Source organism: Trichechus manatus, unplaced genomic scaffold (assembly GCF_000243295.1).
Source record: "Trichechus manatus latirostris isolate Lorelei unplaced genomic scaffold, TriManLat1.0 scaffold00126, whole genome shotgun sequence".
NCBI classification, from domain to species: Eukaryota; Metazoa; Chordata; class Mammalia; order Sirenia; family Trichechidae; genus Trichechus; species Trichechus manatus.
Genome location: NW_004444062.1, coordinates 2,634,882 through 2,653,056, shown reverse-complemented (window position 1 = coordinate 2,653,056; position 18,175 = coordinate 2,634,882). Strand labels below are relative to the sequence as shown.

Below are 18,175 nucleotides of genomic sequence, written 5' to 3'. Positions count from 1 at the left end.
CATGCCCAAAGTATGTGAGACGTAGTCTTGCTATCCTTGCTTCTAAGGAGCATTCTGGTTGTACTTCTTCCAAGACAGATTTATTCATTCTTTTGGCAGTCCATGGTATATTCAATATTCTTCACCAACACCACAATTCAAAGGCATCAATTCTTCGGTCTTCCTTATTCATTCTCCAGCTTTCTAATGCATATGAGGCAATTGAAAACACCATGGCTTAGGTCAGGCACACCTTAGTCTTCAAGGTGACATCTTTGCTTTTCAAAGCTTTGAAGAGGTCTTCGGTAGCAGATTTGCCCAATTCAATGCATCTTTTGATTTCTTGACTGCTGCTTCCATGGGTTTTGATTGTGGATCCAAGTAAAATGAAATCCTTAACAACTTCAATCTTCTCCATTTATCATGATGTTGCTTATTGGTCCAGTTGTGAGGATTGTTTTCTTTATGTTGAGGTGTAATCCATACTGAGGGCTGTGGTCTTTGATCTTCATCAGTAAGTGCTGCAAGTCCTCTTCACTTTCAGCAAGCAAGGTTGTGTCATCTGCATAATGCAGGTTGTTAATGAGTCTTCCTCCAATCCTGGTGCTGCGTTCTTCTTGATATAGTCCAGCTTCTCGGATTATTTGCTCAGCATACAAATTGAATAAGTATGGTGAAAGGATACAACCCTGATGCACACCTTTGCATAACTTTCCTGACTTTAAACCATACACTCTCCCCTTGTTCTGTTTGAACGATTGCCTCTTGATCTATGTACAGGTTCTTTATGAGCACAATTAAGTGTTCTGGAATTCCCATTCTTTGCAGCGTTATCCAAAATTTGTTATGATCCACACAGTCGAATGCCTTTGCATAGTCAATAAAACAGAGGTGAACATTTTTCTAGTGTTACTCTGCTTTCAGCCAGGATCTGTCTGACACTAGCAGTGATATCCCTGGTTCCACATCCTCTTCTGAATCTGGCTTGAATTTCTGGCAGTTCCCTGTTGATATACTACTGCAGCGGCTTTTAAATGATCTTCAGCAAAATTTTACTTACATGTGATATTAATGATATTGTTTGATAATTTCTGCATTCAGTTGGATCGCCTTTCTTGAGAATAGGCTTAAATATGGATCTCTTCCAGTCGGTTGGCCAGGTAGCTGTCTTCCAAATTTCTCGGCATAGATGAGTGAGCACTTCCAGGGCAACATCTGTTTGTTGAAATATCTCAGTTGGTATTCCGTCAATTCCTGGAGCCTTGTTTTTCTCCAATGTCTTCAGTGCATCTTGGACTTCTTCCTTCCGTACCACCGATTCTTGATCATATGCTACCTCCTGAAATGGTTGAACACTGACCAATTATTTTTGGTACAATGACTCTGTGTATTCCTTCCATTTCTTTTGATACATCCTGCATCATTTAATATTTTCCGTGCAGAATCCTTCAGTATTGCAACTCAAGGCTTGAATTTTTTCTTCAGTTCTTTCGGCTTGAGAAATACCGAGCATGTTCTTCTCTTTTGGTTTTCTATCTCCAGCTCTTTGCACATGTCATTATAATGCTTTATTTTGACTTTTCAAGCTGCCCTTTGAAATCTTCTGTTCCGCTCTTTTACCTCATCATTTCTTCCTTTGTTTCCGGGACTAATTCACAGTGTAGTAAATAAACTGAGTATTGCCTCCACCATGTGCCCAGGGCTTACATGAAATCTTGTGAGACCTCAGCAGGCATTAGCACTTTACAGAAAGGTGACTTACGAAACACTAAGGTGATTCGACAACAACTAACGACAACAAAAAGTGACTGCTGGACACTAAGTTTATGCTCTTTGCTTGGCCTCAGATCCATCCCGGAATCAGCAGGTATTAAACCCACCTATGCACATTTCAGAAGATGTGAAGCCAAAAACCCTCCCGCTGGATAAAAACATTAACCATCAGATTGAGTCTCCAAGTGAAAGGCGGAAGTAAGTAACCAAATAAGATGGAGATGGAGTTCCTTTTTTAATTTGTTGACTTAGGAGGAGAAAAAATGGAGAGGTGTAAGATGGCAAGATGACAGCACCACTTTCGTGCCTTCTCTTCATTTAATCTCAGTTATAAGGTAACAAATATTTATAAAAGGCTGGGACAACATTCCTGGCAATTAAATATTCACCCTGATTTTTTTAACCCATAGGAAGAATCTGCAGGCCTGTTGTATTAGTAATTTATTTGAGTTAAATTGTCTCAGAGCCTATTGACAAAAGTTCTTTCATGGAAAAAATGTCATTCTCTCATTATCATGCTTTCTTATTAAAGTAGCTATACTAGGCTATCTTTTAATTTTGTAAGATCTGTGGGTTTTTTTTACAATAATAATAGTTATTATTTTTAAGCATTTCAATATAACAAACACTGTGTTGAAGGTTTTGTATGTATTTCTTTCTTCTTTTCATATATTAACTCACTTAACTCTGCCAATAACTTTTTGAGGTCCGTGTTCCCATTTTACAGAGGAGGAGATGGGGGCTTAGGAAAGTTAAGTAACTTACCCCAAAGTACTTGACTGATTATATAGTAGAGGAAATAAAAATGAATCCATAGTTCCACAGTAAGATCATACTTGAGCCAAAGGTTTCTTATAACCACAGTTTTAAAAATATGACATTTGTTATAATTTAACAAATTATCTGGAGCCAGACTGCCTGGATTCAAATTTTGCCTCTGCCACCTGCCTGCATGATAACCTTGAGCAATTTATGCCTCAATTTCCTCATCTGTAAAATGGGAATAATAATAGTATCTACCACATAGGGCTTCATTCCTGGAAAATAGTAAGTGCTATATAGTGGATGGTGATGATGACAATGGTGATGATGATACCCTGTTTATAAGAGAAAAACACTCATTTTTTGCCTTATTTTCTTATTACGTTTTGATTTTTCTTAATACAGTGTTTGAACTCTTTCCCCCCTTATTTCTTATGTCCATCGAGTTTCATTTCTATATGTCTGTATGACACTCAGAATAAATAGAAGCTAAAATCACATAGAAGTAATCATCGTTATTGATTATTACAGTAGTATTCAACCTTTCTTTAAAGCAGTGGTACCTATAGTTTAGGGTCTTACATGAAAATGCAAAAGAAGGGAGTTTGGGTGGGTAGGGGGCTCGGGGTGTTGTGGTGAAAGCACAGTTAGAAGACAGACGTGCTCATACTCTGTTCACATCTGTGTTGGTATTTCCCTTTTCCTCATTGTTTTCTGTGTTCCACCCCTTTCTCTGTAAATGAAACGAGTTTTTAAAAGTAAGAACCAGAACTGACAGCTTAATCACGGCAGAGTTCATGGGCAACTAAGAGCACCTGGACAACCATTCTAGTAGCTTTTGGCTGGTGACCATTCTGAGTTGTTGATGCCCATGATGTAGTGGTTGTTAAATATTTTGAACATCACCCCTCATCTCATGTATCCATAATGGATTTGTTGATAGGGGTAGAAGCCACCTCACTGAAAAACCCCTCCTTGAAGCTCTGCCATTTATTTCTGGGCTAAGAGATTTTCCCTGAATCCCTGCTCATCTTTCCTCTATCACTGAGTCCATAATTTTTATATCTAACTCCACATGCAAAAAGCAGGTTGCAACTCAAAAGAAGTCTCAACAATTTTAACTCAGCAAAAATCCTGGCAAAATAAAGATTTAAAAAATAGTCGGTCTTTTCTGTTCAGCAGTATCAGCCTAGTTTTGATTTTGTGTAGCCAACACATTTACAGTCCTTGCTAGGCAATGACAATGTTTCTTCTTTTTAAAAATTACCAGTAGGACACTGTATAGTCTTCAGTTTGGTTGTAAAGGAAGATCGTTTTTTCTTATCTAAAATATCTTTTTTGTGGATTGGGCTTCTCTTACCTTGTCATAATTTTTGGCTCCTTTTCCATGTTACAGGACAAGCCCTCAAGAAAACTTCCAGGCTGGGCACTTGTCCCCCTGCTCTCCCACCCCTCCTGGCCAGTCACCAAACAGGTACAAGAGGTCAGCAGGCCTTCCTGAGGCTGCTTGGTTTTATTTGACTACAGCTTGTCTAGCATAATTGCAACCAAATTAACCAAAACCAGAACTTGTTGCCATTGAGTTGATTCCAACTCCTAGTGACCCTATGGAACAGAGTAGAACTGCTCCATAGAGTTTCCAAGGAGCAGCTGGTGGATTCGAACTGCCAACCTTTTGATTGGCAGCTGAGCTAACCACTGCGTCACTTGCCAAATGATTTGTCCATCCACATCTCTTCCTATACACATACACACACACACACATAGGAGAAAGAAAACACTTCCCATCTGCCTGCCGATTTGTCAGCCCACAAAAGAAAAAGCGAAGTGTGTGACGTTGGCATTGCTGTGGCCACAAGGCTTTAATTACATTGTGTGGAACCCGCAATCTAATAATAAAATCTCCCAGACAATTTCTGGGCTCCTCAATCGGCGCCTTTCCCTCCAAGACGGCTCAGTGCTCCTAGGCAAGATCCGCTGATGGCTATTCCCGAGAACCAAGCAGAGGCTGAGAAAAGAAACTTCATCCTTCTCTTTTAATCCACTCCAGCTCTCTAATGATTGCTTCTGGACATTAATTGGGCCCCATGATATTCTTAAAAGCTGCCTAAATTTCCATTCACTGGAGAAACAAATTACTGAGTACTCTGAGGTTCTTTTTGATTTAGAAATTTCATTTAACTACTAGATAAGAGGGAAATCCTAATAAATAGAGTTTGCTTGAGGCAGTTCTCCTTTCCTCTTTTGTATTGTCTTTCTTTCTGTACTACTGTCCCTTTGTACCCCGTTGACTTTCAAATGATATTGCATATTTTAAAGGTTTCCGTATAATTCCAAGAGCTTTTCAGACAATAGGCAGCATTGCAATCTGATTTTTGCTTTGTGAAAGCTGCTTTAAGAGAACCAAAAAAAAAAACCAAACCCGTTACTGTCAAATTGATTCTGACACATAGCAACCCTATATGACAGAGTAGAACTGCCCCATGGGGTTTCCAAGGAGTGGCTAGTGGATTTGAACTGCTGACCTTTTGATTAGCAGCTGAGCTTTTAACTACTGTGCCACCAGGGCTCTCCTTTAAGAGAACAGCCATCTAATTTCAGATGGACTGTTGACCATGTCATCTCACCTGGTGTTAGACTGTTAGGTTTGGTTCTAGTCCACTGGTGGACTCTGTTCGAGGGTCTACGGGAATATAGAGATCAGGTAGATATAGCCCATACCCTCCAGGGACTTACAACTTAAAATGTCAAGTTTCCAAATCATGGACTCATAGCATGTTTGGACTAGAAGAGGTCATAGAGTAATCCAGTTCAGTCCCCTCATTTCAAAGGCAAAAGGGAAACACAAAATGACTTCTTTAACAGAACTTGGTGATGAAGCAAGGATTTAATCCTGGGTCTTAGAGTTTGGACCCCGTATCTCTGCCTGGTACCTGTTCTGTGTATCACAATTCTCTATTAGGAAACAATTTTTTTTTTTCTTAACAAGTAAAAAGAAATGTCCTAGTGGGCCAATGAGCCAATTATGAAAAATTTTAAACCTATGTTGAAACCTTAGTAAAGCTAAGCTTAATTATCTTTTAGGAGTTATGAGAATATATGATAAATATACTGAATCATCTCAAGGCATTTGATCACTTTGGCTGAACAGACTACAACAGAAATTTCTTGGAACAAATAACTTACACACACACATACATGCATACATACACACACACATACATGCATACATACATACACACACACACTCACTAGATTTGATACCACAATAGAGCCCTATTGTATTTAGTCTAGAAGTTGTCTGTAACCTATACCTAATATTTAATTCCTGTTCATTATCAGTTCAATAATTTTCATGTCATTTATGATAAAAATGTGACCTATGGGAAGAAGAATATCTAGCACAGAAGAATATCTCTTTTGCAGGAGGTTACATATTTGTGTGTTCAACCAGCTGTTCTAAACTGAAAATTTAATAAATATATATATATATATTTTTTTTTAATCCAGGTCTATAAGTGGGAAGAAGCTGTGCTCTTCCTGTGGCCTTCCTTTGGGTAAAGGAGCTGCTATGATCATCGAGACCCTTAATCTCTATTTTCACATCCAGTGCTTTAGGGTACGTACTCATCACTCTTCTTATTAAGTGCAACTTCATGTTATCTTTTGGCATCCTCTGTGCTAAGAAATATCTCCTGGAAATCCTGAAGGCCTTTGCCACCTCTATGTTGTATAGAAGTGTGGGTGAAGTACAGCCTTTAGGATAAAGCTCTTCTATCGTGCATTGCTGTGGGATGTTGGTTTAGAAGAGGCTAAACAGATGTGTGCAACTGATGTTGTCTTTACACAACAGTTTTTGTTGATAACGACCATATACTCTAGCAGGAAAATAAGAATGCTACACTGGGAAGACACTGATGCTTCTGAGTCTTTTAGGGCCATGAAGATTTATTTGCAGTATAACATCTTTGCTGATTCTTGAACTCTTGTGACTTAATGTAAAATGTACAAGGGCGTTAGTCTTTATTTTAACCTAATACAAGATTTTCTGCAAATTACTTGGTTATAGCTAGCTGCAAAATTTTAGATTTCAGATTGAATGTCTATAATTTCATATTGAATATTGCTCCCTCCAAGAAGCCACCCTGCTCACTCAGACTAAGTCAGTTGCCTTTGTTATATATCCTTATAGAACCTTTCCTGGCCCTTATTCCTCATTACTAAGTTCTTTAATTATGACTTATCTCTTCAGATAGGCTATAAACTCCATAAAGACAGGATCCATGTCTGTCTTGCTCACCACTTTTGCCTCTGTACCTAAAAGAGTAGGTGTCAATAAATATTTTTAGATGAATGAATTAATGAATAAACTGCAAATGAGGAAGCCTAGATTCTGATAAGTAGGTAAGCTAACCAGTGCGTTATACTTTATCATAAAATTTATGAGTTTGATTATGTAAGCATTTCTTGTCTTTTCTTGACTCATGAACACATTTCAAATTAATATGCAATTTTTGAAGCCAAACTTTGCAGCACTGAATAAGGGTCATCTCTTTCTTTGCATAATTCTGGCATGCTTCCTTTTTCCTTCTTGACTTAGTATTTCTTGTTTGTAGCTTCCTGCACTATAAAGTGGATTCGTATGACTCCCACTTTGCCTATATGCTAAGTGAAAATGAGTGAAATTGTCCCCAAATTATTAATTTAATAATATCAGTAATCATTTGAAAGCAAGACATCGCCACAATGTGAATACTTATTATAGATCCAATGTATTAAACATATTAGAATGAGACCACAGTTTTCCATTCCCAAGTTCTGTTTTATTTTTATAGAGAGTAATTTCACAAAAGATAACCAAATATATTCTTATTGTAAAATTAACCTGGATGATATATATCCCAAATTATCTAGAAGAATTTTGAGGCTCTAAGAATATATTTTTTTAATTTCATGGTAATGCAAAGATGATATGTTCCAACACCACATTTTGTTCTTAGAAACTTTACCAAAACTAGAAATAATGGAGGTGGCAAGGGGTCTTTGCATATTCTCAAGCGATAGGATACTGGCATTCTTAGCTGTCAAGGCTTTTATTCACTTTCTATAACTAGTATGATGCTTTAAGGTGCATCCTTAGATTTATTACCCGACCTTGTGATAGAGCCCTGGTGGTGCAGTGGTTAAGAGCTTGGCTGCTAACCAAAAGGTTGGCAGTTTGAATCCACCAGCTGCTCCTTGGAAACCCTATGGGGCAGTTCTACTCTGTCCTATAGGGTCACTGTGAGTCAGAATCAACTCTACAGAAACAGATATGTTTTTTTTGGTTTGGGATGTAACTGCAGCTTGTAACATAATTTGAAAGAAGCTGTCCCCTGTCCTGGGTGACTTCAGGACCCCTTCTCCTGAGCTGGGTCCTAATCCTCCAGCAAGAGCCTGACATATTGACCAACTCCCACTGCCACCTTCTCTGGTACAACCAGATGGTGTATCCCTCAGTCTCCTTCTATACACAGGATGACTTGACTGAAGGAAATTCCATTTACAGTGGATTTGTTACTCTGGGCATCACTGTCTTTAATGTGGACATATAAAGTAGAATAACTATTGCCTAATACTCTTATCTGGTAAAACTTACCAACAATACTGGAAAGCATCTAAAAGATTATTCACAGACAAGTTTCGATTGATAACTCGTTGGCTGTGTGTTTATTTAAAACCACCATGGTTTAATGAGTTTAAAATGGTTCTCCCATCTTGATAGAGTGTATCATAGAGGTTGAGAGCATAGGCTTTGGACTCAGCCTAACATAACACCACTTACCTGCTTTACAACCTTGGACAAGTCAACTAGCCTCTCGGAACTAATGTCCTCCTCTGTGAAATGAAAGGAGTTAGGATAAAATCCTAGAAGTGTATTGTTGTTGTTAGGTCAACTCTTGGTATAGCACCTAGCATGTAGTAGTTGCTCAACAAATATGCAGATTGTATAAGTGATTCGTGTTCTAGTCATGTAAGCAGTAAGTGATATAAAGAAACAATTCCTCCTCAACAACAAAACCAACAAAAATAAATTATAAAACAAAAGGAAGAAACAATTCTCCATGTACCTTATGGCTTCTGTTCTTTTTCCTCTCTAGTGTGGAATTTGTAAAGGGCAGCTTGGAGATGCACTGAGTGGGACGGATGTCAGGATCCGAAACGGTCTTCTAAACTGTAATGATTGCTACATGCGATCCAGAAGTAAGTACTGGGGGAAAACCCTGAGATGAGTGATGCAATCATATGCCTTTCATAGAACCCAGTTTAGGAATTCAATGTGTTTCTCCATCTACAAAACTATCCTGAGGAAAACATTTATTCACATCTGTTGTTGTTGTTAGTTGCCACTGAGTCATCTCCGACTCATAGTGACCTTATGTCTAAAAACAAAACATTGCCCAGTCCTGTGCCATCTTCATGATTGCTGCTTTTGGAGCCCATTGTTTCGGCCACTGGATCAATCCATCTCTCTTAGTGCCTCCCTCGCCTTCGCCAGCCATCTGTTTTATCAACCATGATATCCTGCTCTAGTGATTGGCCTTTCCTGATGGTGTGTCCAAAGTAATTGAGCCGAAGTCTCGCCATCCTCACTTCTAAGGAGCATCCTGGTTGTATTTTTTCTAAGGCTGCTATCCATAAGGCTTTCATTGGCTAATTTTCAAAGGTAAATTGTGCCAGGCCTTTCTTCCTTCTGTCCTAATCTGGAAGCTCTGCTGAAACCTGTCCATCATGGGTGACTGTCTTAGTTATCTAGTGCTGCTATAACAGAAATACCACAAATTGATGGCTTCAACAAACAGAAGTTTATTCTGTCACAGTCTAGTAGGCTAGAAGTCCAAATTCAGGGCATCAGCTCCAGGGGAAGCCTTTCTCTCTATGTTGGTTCTAGGGGAAGGTCCTTGTCATAGATCTTCCCGAGTCAAGGAGCTTCTCAGTGCAGGGACCCCGGGTTCAAAGGATGTGCTATTTTCCTGGTTCTCATTTCTTGGTGGTACAAGGTCCCCCTGTCTCTCTGCTCACGTCTCTCTTTTTATATCTCAAAAGAGATTGACTTAAGACACAATCTAATCTTGTAGATTGAGTCCTGCCTCATTAACATAACTGCCTCTAATCCCACCTCATTAACATCGTAGAGGTAGGATTTACAACACATAGGAAAATCACGTCAGATGACAAAATGGTGGACAATCACACAATACTAGAAATCATGGCTTAGCCAAATTGATACAATTGATGCTGGTATTCGAAATACTGGTAGCATAACTTACAGCATCATAGCAACATGCAATCTACCACAGTACGACAGACTGACTGGTGGTGGCATCTAGGGAAATCTAGGTAAAAGAAATAAAAAGAAATAACCCCTATTTAGCACTTGTTTCTTACTGGAAGTGACTGCTACAGTGTGCACACACTCTCTCCATCCAGAAGCAAATTAACACACCAGCAGGTAAAAACTGTAGGCCAACTTTTGGACTCCGCCAGAGCTCACATGTTATCTGGAGGGGTCAGTCCCTGGAGAAGGACATCATGCTTGGTAAAGTAGAGGGTCAGCGAAAAAGAGGAAGACCCTCAACAACATGGATTGACACAGCGGCTGCAACAATGGACTCAAGCATAACAATGATTGTGAGGATGGTGCTGGACCAGGCAGTGTTTCGTTCTATTGTACATAGGGTCATTATGAGTCAGAACTGACTCGACGGCACCTAACAACAACACAACAGAGCTCACCGTAGAGATTCTGGTGAGGCAGAAGGAAGATATCAGGTCTTGGAAGCACTATTCATTTGTTGAGACATATCTTTAGGAGACCAGCACCATCTGAGGATGGTTTACCTGTGAAGAGTGGCTCTCCACTGTTTATCAAATCAAGCACCAAACTCCTCAATACCCACTTGCCCTACAATCAGGAGTTTCATTGTATAATATGGTTTTGTTCCCAACTAAATTGAAAGTTTCTTCAGAGACAAAATTGTTGCTTCTGATCCTCTGTGAACTGCCACTCCAATACCTTAGTACACAGTCACAGCTGCCTTGGAGCTTCCTTGAAGAGTCAACCCTCCCATCTTATATCTGGGTCTCCTAATGTAGAAGGTTCATGTTGGTTTTGGGGGCAGCAGGGGGTGCTGTTGCCCAGCTGCTGTTTAGAAAATCTAAATATCCAGTAGCTTGCCTCAGAATCCTTCCTCAGTCTCCAATATAACCATAGTCCTTCTGGTGGATAGACAGCAGGAGACCTTATAATGCGAATTCATCAGTTTAAAACTCTTTCTTTTAAGAAGAAAAAGATTAAGTGAAGAAAGGAGTTTGAAATTCAAGAATGTTTTATTATTTCTCAAAGTAAGTTAAGTAACATTTTTAGTCTTTTTACATGGTGTCTAAATCTGTGAGGCATAAGGAAGACTTTAAGAGTAAAAATTGAAATTAAGTTGTTTTAGACCTATGGTTTTAGTAAATTCAGACAAATGTGTGCCTATCTTAATAAAATGATGGGAATTAAAAATTAAATCAAACCCTAGTAGTTTTGATTTATGATGCACATTCGACTTGAGGTCAAAACAGTTCCAACTCAGAGCTGCTGCCATCAACCTGGACTATTTATACAACAACTTGATTTGTTTGTTTGTTTTTGTTTTCATACACTAGAAAGGAAAACTAAAAACCTTGTCTCTCAGATTTCAGAATTATTGTTTTCTATCATCTTCTGCAAGTTAAGCATTTTTTCAGCCTCAGTGAATCAGCTGAATGTGAAGCATTGAGCCAGAAGAGGGCACAGTTAGGTTGCAGGACAGACCTTTGAGCCAGATGGAATTTCTTCCATAATTTAAAGTGCTCGAAGGATGCCAACAGGGAATAAAACTGAACCCACCTCTAGGTGACAGTGACCCCTTCTGATCCAGATTTTATTTTTTTTAACTGGGGAGTTGTGTGATTCATAATGATTTCTTTTAGAAATTAGCTTTTCGGATGTAGGCCAGGAATTTTTCTCTTTCATATACAAATATAAAGCCCGTCTCTGTTAACTGTTTTTAATTCCAAATCTAAAGACAAGAATCAATAAAAAATAAATAAGTAAATAAAGACAAGAATGATAGAGTTCCTGTAACCTTCTTGTAAGATGAAAAACAATGATCTGAAGGTAGTCTATAGTTGCGATTTTTTTTAAGTTTTTAATGCAGTATTTTACTAGAAATTTTTAGAATACTAAGAAAGTCAAGGAAGAAACCAAAAAGGCTTAATATCTCTCTGACTAGATAACCTCTATAGACATTCCGAAGAATAAATAAAGGAAAGTTACAAATGGTATCTCATCTGGATGGTGGTTTGAGATTGGCTGCTAACCAAAAGGTTGGTGGTTCAAACCCACCCAGCGGCCTGGTAAACTGCTCCTGTAAAGATTACTGCCAAGAAAACCCTATGGGGCGCTTCTACTCTGTAACACATGGGGTTGCCATGATTTGAGAGCCAACCTGATGGCAGCTAACAACAACAACAATAAATGATATAAGGTTAGAAAATTTTGAACAGTTCAGAAAGCTGCCGAACGAAAAGGGAAAATTTTTAGTTAACCATCATAATTACTTTCTGATAACTTCATGGGGCAGGGTCAGAATGTATGTTTGTGTATATGTACATGCACACATGCCCGTGCACGCACGCGCGCGCACACACACACACACTTAGGTGTGTAATGCATCTACCTGCATGTGTGTTTTTTCACAAGCTGATCATATATTCATGGTGTTCTGTACTTAGTTTTTGTCATTGTTGTTTTTAACTTAATGATGTATCTTGGGCAGTTTTTCTATATTAACCCATTCTTTTTTATTCTTTTTAATGGCTACCTACAATCCCATTGTATGGATTTAGCATAATTTATTTAACTAATTTTTGGTGGATGGACACTTTGGTTCTTTCCAGTTTTTTTAATATTACAAAAATATGCTCCAGTGAACATTGTGCATGTATCTTGATGAATATTTGAAGGCATTGCCATATCGTAGATTCTGAGCAGTAGGAAAGGAGCTCTGGTGATGCAGTGGTTAAGTGCTCGGCTGTTAATGGAAAGACTGGTAGTTCCAATGCACCAACTGCTCTTCAGGAGAAAGATGGGGCAGTTCTACTCTGTCTATAGGGTTGCTATGAGTTGGAATCGACTCGACAGCAAAACAAGTTTAAGCAGTAGGACTTCTGAGTTACAGGGTATGTGCTTTTTAAATTTTCATACATTTTGCCTAATTATCCTCAAAAAAAGTTGCACTCTTCCCCCAAAGTGCGTAAGAAAGGCTCTTTCTTTTCCACATTTATGTCAGCTCTGGATATCAGCAAGGAACCCTGGTGGCACAGTGGTTTAGTGCTCAGCTCCTAACTGAAAAGTTGGTGATTCGAACCCATCTTTCCACCGGAAAGAGATGAGGCAAGCTGCTTCTGTAAAGATTGCAGCCTTAGAAACCCTATGGGGCAGTTATTTCCAGTTCACTGGGTGGGAAAAAAAGATTCATTGCTATGATTTGTATGTCTTTAATTATAAGTGAGTTTGAGCATCTTTTCATATGTTTATTCACCGTTTGTATTACTTTGGCTATAAACTGCTTCTGTACCTGAGGGAGACCTGGTGATCTGCTCCCATAAAGATTAGAGTCTAGAAAACTCTATGGGGCAGTTCTCCTGTCACAAGGGGTCACCACAGTCGAAAATCAACTCCATGGCAACTAACAACAACATCCTGTACCCATTTTTCTATTGGCAGCTGATTTGTATAAGTTCTTTTTAAATTAAAGATACCCGCCCATTGTCATATTTACTACATTTTGTAGTTACCATTGGCCTTTCCACTTCCTGATTTATTATGCAAGAGATTTTCATTTTAGGATGTAGATAATTATCTTTCTTTTTTCTTTTTGGATTCTGGATTTTGTATCTTAGAAAAACTCATCCTACTTTCACCACTCCAAGTTATGTATAAATTTAGCTGAGATTTCTCCTAGTATTTTTGTTTGTTTTTCACATGTAAATATGTGATCATCAGGAATGTACTTTGGGGTAAGAAATGAGGTAGATATCCAGCTTTATTTTTTTTCCAGTTAGCCAGTGGTGTGAATATCATTTAATGAATAATCCCTCTGTTTTCCACTATTTTGAAATGCCACCTTTATCATAAACTAAGCCCATACATACTTCCATCTATTTCTGAATATTTTATTAACCTATTTATTCTCCAGTATCTGTCTTATTTATTGTAGCTTCATAATATGTTTTAATATTGGGTAATAGTGGCCACCCTCTCTCTAATTATTTTTTCCAAAAATTTCCTAATTTTTCTCTCATGTTTGTTTTTGCACATAAATGCAGGTACCGTTTTAGGCTGAATTTTAATTAAGTCAATACATGACAAGGAGAATGACCAGCATATCTGAGACTACTACTCATTTCTTTCATGGTGTCATAAGAAATAAATATAGTTTAGGTGTGAATGGGTGGAGGGGAGGGGATTACAATTGACTAGGGAAGTATAAATACATTTGAATTGGTTGAGTATACTGTAGATACAATAAAAGAGTCGGAATTGGAAGAAATGGCTGAAAATCATTCTTTTTTTATTTTATCTGAGTGGAGAAGATGGGAGATGGATGGATGTGAGGGGTGGTTTACATCATAGGCATTCTAAGTGAAACAAAATAATTTCATTTTGTGGAATAAAACCTGAATATATAATCCTATTTTCTCCAAGTAACTAGTTACATTTAAATGAAATTTTTCTCTTGGAGGGAAAAATAGCATAACAGCATATTAAAATGCAATTCCTAAAAGCAATGTAAACAGTTTTTAAGTTCATATGTAAATGGGAATGGAAGTGCAAAACAAATTACCTGTCACAAATCAGGCCGTCACGTGTTTAGCTTGTGCCATTTGTGCTTGGGTGTTGGATGACTGTGTCTTTGTACATGGTGTTCTGTTCCATCATTCACTCTTGTGAAATGCATTTAACGCAAACTCCCTGGGGTCTTTTCCAATGTTGCAATTGCCTCATCACAACTCTAGTGCCTGAAATGAAGGAGAAACCTTGTAAAGGTTTCAGCAAGAAATATGGAGCCCAGATCATCCTTTCTAGATAGGGTTGCCAGATAAAATACAAAATGCCCAGTTAATTTTTTCCCAGTTAAGTTTGAATTTCAAATAAATAATGAATAATTCATTTAGTATGAATATGTCCCAATACTGCAAGCTCTCTACTTAACACAAGTATGTCCCAAATATTGCATGGTATATACTTATACTTAAATAACTAATAAGCAATTATTTGTTGTTTATTTGAAATTCAGTTTCTACTGAGTGTTCTATATTTTTATTTGCTAAATCTAGCCATCCTAGTTCTAGATCATGTGTTGAATTCCTCAGTTATAATGTATTTATTATTAGAGAACCAAAACCTAAAGAACTTGAGGGAAAAGAGATTATTTTCTTGCTTATTTGCCCCTGAAGACAAAGTAGAAAACTCAATGAAAGTTCATTTGGTTTAGGGTGAAATCCAAAGCATTTCTAATCCTGGGCTTCGAACCAGTTTGCACCCCTGCTGAGAATTTGCATTCCTAACAAGGTACTAGGCAATGCTAATGCTGCTGGTTAGGGAGTAAAGACCAGTTCTGAGAACCACTAAACCAAAACCAAACCAAACCAAACCCGTTGCCGTTGAGTCGATTCTGACTCATACCGACCCTATAGGACAGAGTAGAACTGCCCTATAGGGTTTCCAGGGAGCACCTGGTGGATCCGAACTGCCAACTTTTTGGTTAGCAGTCGTGACTCTTAACTACTACACCACCAGGGTTTCCTGAGAACCACTGGTAGGGCCAAAAAACCCACTGCATTCTAGTCGATTCTGACTCATAGGGACCCCATAGAGTTTCCAAGGCTGTAAATCTTTATGGAAACACACGGCCACATCCTTCTTCCACGGAGTACTGTTGGTTTTGAACCACCAACCTTTTAATTAGCAGCCAATTGCTTTAACCACTGGCCACCAGGGCTCCTTACTAGTAGAACAGCGATTCTCAAATTTTGTTATACATAGCAATCACCTGGGGATAGGTTAACATGTAGATTCTGATTCAGTATATCTGGGGTGGAAATGTAAATTCTCACCAGGGGTTTGAATGAGACTGAACCTGTTCAAAGCCCTGGTTTTCCCACCCTGGAGGGAAGAGAGTTTACCAGAGGTAACTGCTAATCTGGGAAGTTTTAAAACATCTGAAGCAAGAAGTGCTGACTTCTTTCACCAAATGTTGCTCTGTTTCTTTATCACAGGTGCTGGCCAACCTACAACGTTGTGATGTGGTTTTCAAGCTTCCAGATCCTTCACCAATTGTTTATTGAGGGTGTCCCTGGCAATCGCCTAACAAAATCCCAAATTCGAGGGTTTCCCAGCATTTATCTAATTTCAGAAAGGCTCTTCTAAAAGATGTTATCTCTTTTGTAGAACAGTGTTTGTGTTTTACTTTTTTTTTTTTTTTTTGCATTTGCACATATATAAAAGAGGCTATTGAGTTGTAATGATCCTGAATAGCTCAAAAAAGGGTCTTAGCATGGTCAAGCAGGCTTATGGTTTAAAATGTGTTATTCTCTTCTTTGGAACTTAATGAGGTAAATGATGCAATGAACCTGTTTTGTATTAGTACCTCTAGGAATTAAGCATTTTACGTTTACAGAATTAAGCTGCAGAAAGTGCAAGACATGCCAATTTGAGACGTGGTCTTCTAAGACAGCATAAGATTAATGCATTTCAGAAACTAAACGTCACAGCGAGCTCTCTGAGCTATAACTTGTTTTAAATGCAAAGACACTAGTCTGATAATATATACTGTAATCCTGAAAACATTTGTGTTACTTACTTTTTGAGGGTAGAAGTTATACCAATAAATTATTGCACCGTTAGTATTAGATTTTGTGTTCCTTGGAAGTTATGTCATTAATATAGGCTGTTCCGTCAAATAAATCTGCAATTTATCTGCTAGACTTACACTCTGGGACATTGCCCAAGGGTAGGAAAACAACAGTGGGAAATATTTCAGTCATCATTTCCCAAGTTATTACCAAAATCTATGAAAAACTTCAATCTTCAAAAGAGTGGTGGGTCATAGCCACAAGGTCTGTGTGGCTTGCTTCTCTTCAGGAGTCCTCAGTAAGGGACTTTATAGTAGGCAATGGAAGATCTCATTGAGATAAGTCATTATTAGGAGTGGCCACTCCTCACCTAGCCTGCAAGTTCTCCCTGAGGGCTTGAAACTCAAGAGTCTAAATAAAAGCATTAATTCCATCCTAACAGAATCCAAAATGACATCATGATGTGAAAAGCCACTGGTGTGTGATCAGCAATAACCTACCGCTCAAATTGTGCCCTGCCTGCTCTAATGGATACGTGCTCTCCTTTATTCTCCTTTGTCACCACCTCTCTTTACCATCAAGAATTCCGGACCCTGCGCATAGAGAAGTTTAGAGAGGAACTCTTATCGGGAGCTTGTTTATTTTCTGCCCTGTGTGATGAGTTTCAGCTGGCCAAGAAGAGCGTCAAACTACTAAAAAAGATCACGTTTTAGATCTCCAGGCTGTTTTCTGTAAGACTGAGAAGAAGAACTATTTATTCTGCCTTAAGACAATGGCAAATAAGTAAAAATTACATTATGTGAATGTAGACTATGGAAACACTTCTAGTAGGTTAATGTAGTCGTAAAAGGAGATCAAGTAGATGTTTTTCTGTTACGTAAGCAATAATTCTTTTTCTTGTCTTACTGAGTATATAAAAAAAAAAAAAAACCCATTGCCATCGAGTCCATTCTAACTTATAGCGACACTGGTGGCATAGTGATTAAGAGCTGCAGCTGACAACGAAAAGGTTGGCAGTTCAAATCCACCAGGCGCTCCTTGGAAACCCTATGGGGCAGTTCTACTCTGTCCTTTAGGGTTGCTATGAGTTACTGAGTATGGCTGTTGATTATTTATTTACATGCTAGATGATTCTTTGCATGTTGGTCCCATGTAAGTGCAGAAATTTCCTCAGCCACTGGAGGTATTTTGACCATATTTTCATCTGGACAAGCTGTTGTTAGATTGAAATTTACATGCCATTTCATTAAAAATTGTGCCTTAGAAAATGCAAAGCTGTTGCACATAGTCAGTGATGAATTATGGATGCAGTACATTGAAGAGAGAGGAAGTCATTTCCAAGTTCCCAAGACTTCTCATGGAGGTGTTTGCTGTTTTACAGGAAAAAAAAATTAAAGAAAAAAGTTTTGAAAATGTACAAATTAAGTCCAATATTTTGATTAACCACCTGCATGTTTTATTAAATATTTTGATAATGTGGATGTTTACACTTTGCATGATATTAGCAGAGTACCACAGATAATGCACAAACATGTACAATACGATCATTCATAACCGATTTTTATAGAATACTTTTTACATGTGGAACTCCATCCGTTATGTTAGGAATATATGAATATTGCACATTCTCTTCTGGTTTCACAAACCCATTTATACATATTTCTTAGTGAGACTCATTGTACATGTATTGAAGCTAGAATCGAGTCAAGAAAAATAAAGCCCTATTCTCCAACTG

The 18,175-nt window shown here is 38.2% G+C and overlaps 1 protein-coding gene across 1 annotated transcript in view; it reads left to right on the top strand.

Moving 5' to 3' along the window:
- LIMCH1 (LIM and calponin homology domains 1) overlaps positions 1-15,890 on the top strand; it is a 455,814-nt gene extending 439,924 nt beyond the window's left edge. Inside the window, 5 exon segments of the mRNA XM_023738915.1 lie at positions 1,827-1,950; positions 3,911-3,988; positions 6,025-6,133; positions 8,655-8,757; positions 15,865-15,890. Of these exon segments, the coding sequence (XP_023594683.1) occupies positions 1,827-1,950; positions 3,911-3,988; positions 6,025-6,133; positions 8,655-8,757; positions 15,865-15,890 (440 nt within the window).
- The last annotated feature ends 2,285 nt before the right edge of the window (positions 15,891-18,175 follow it).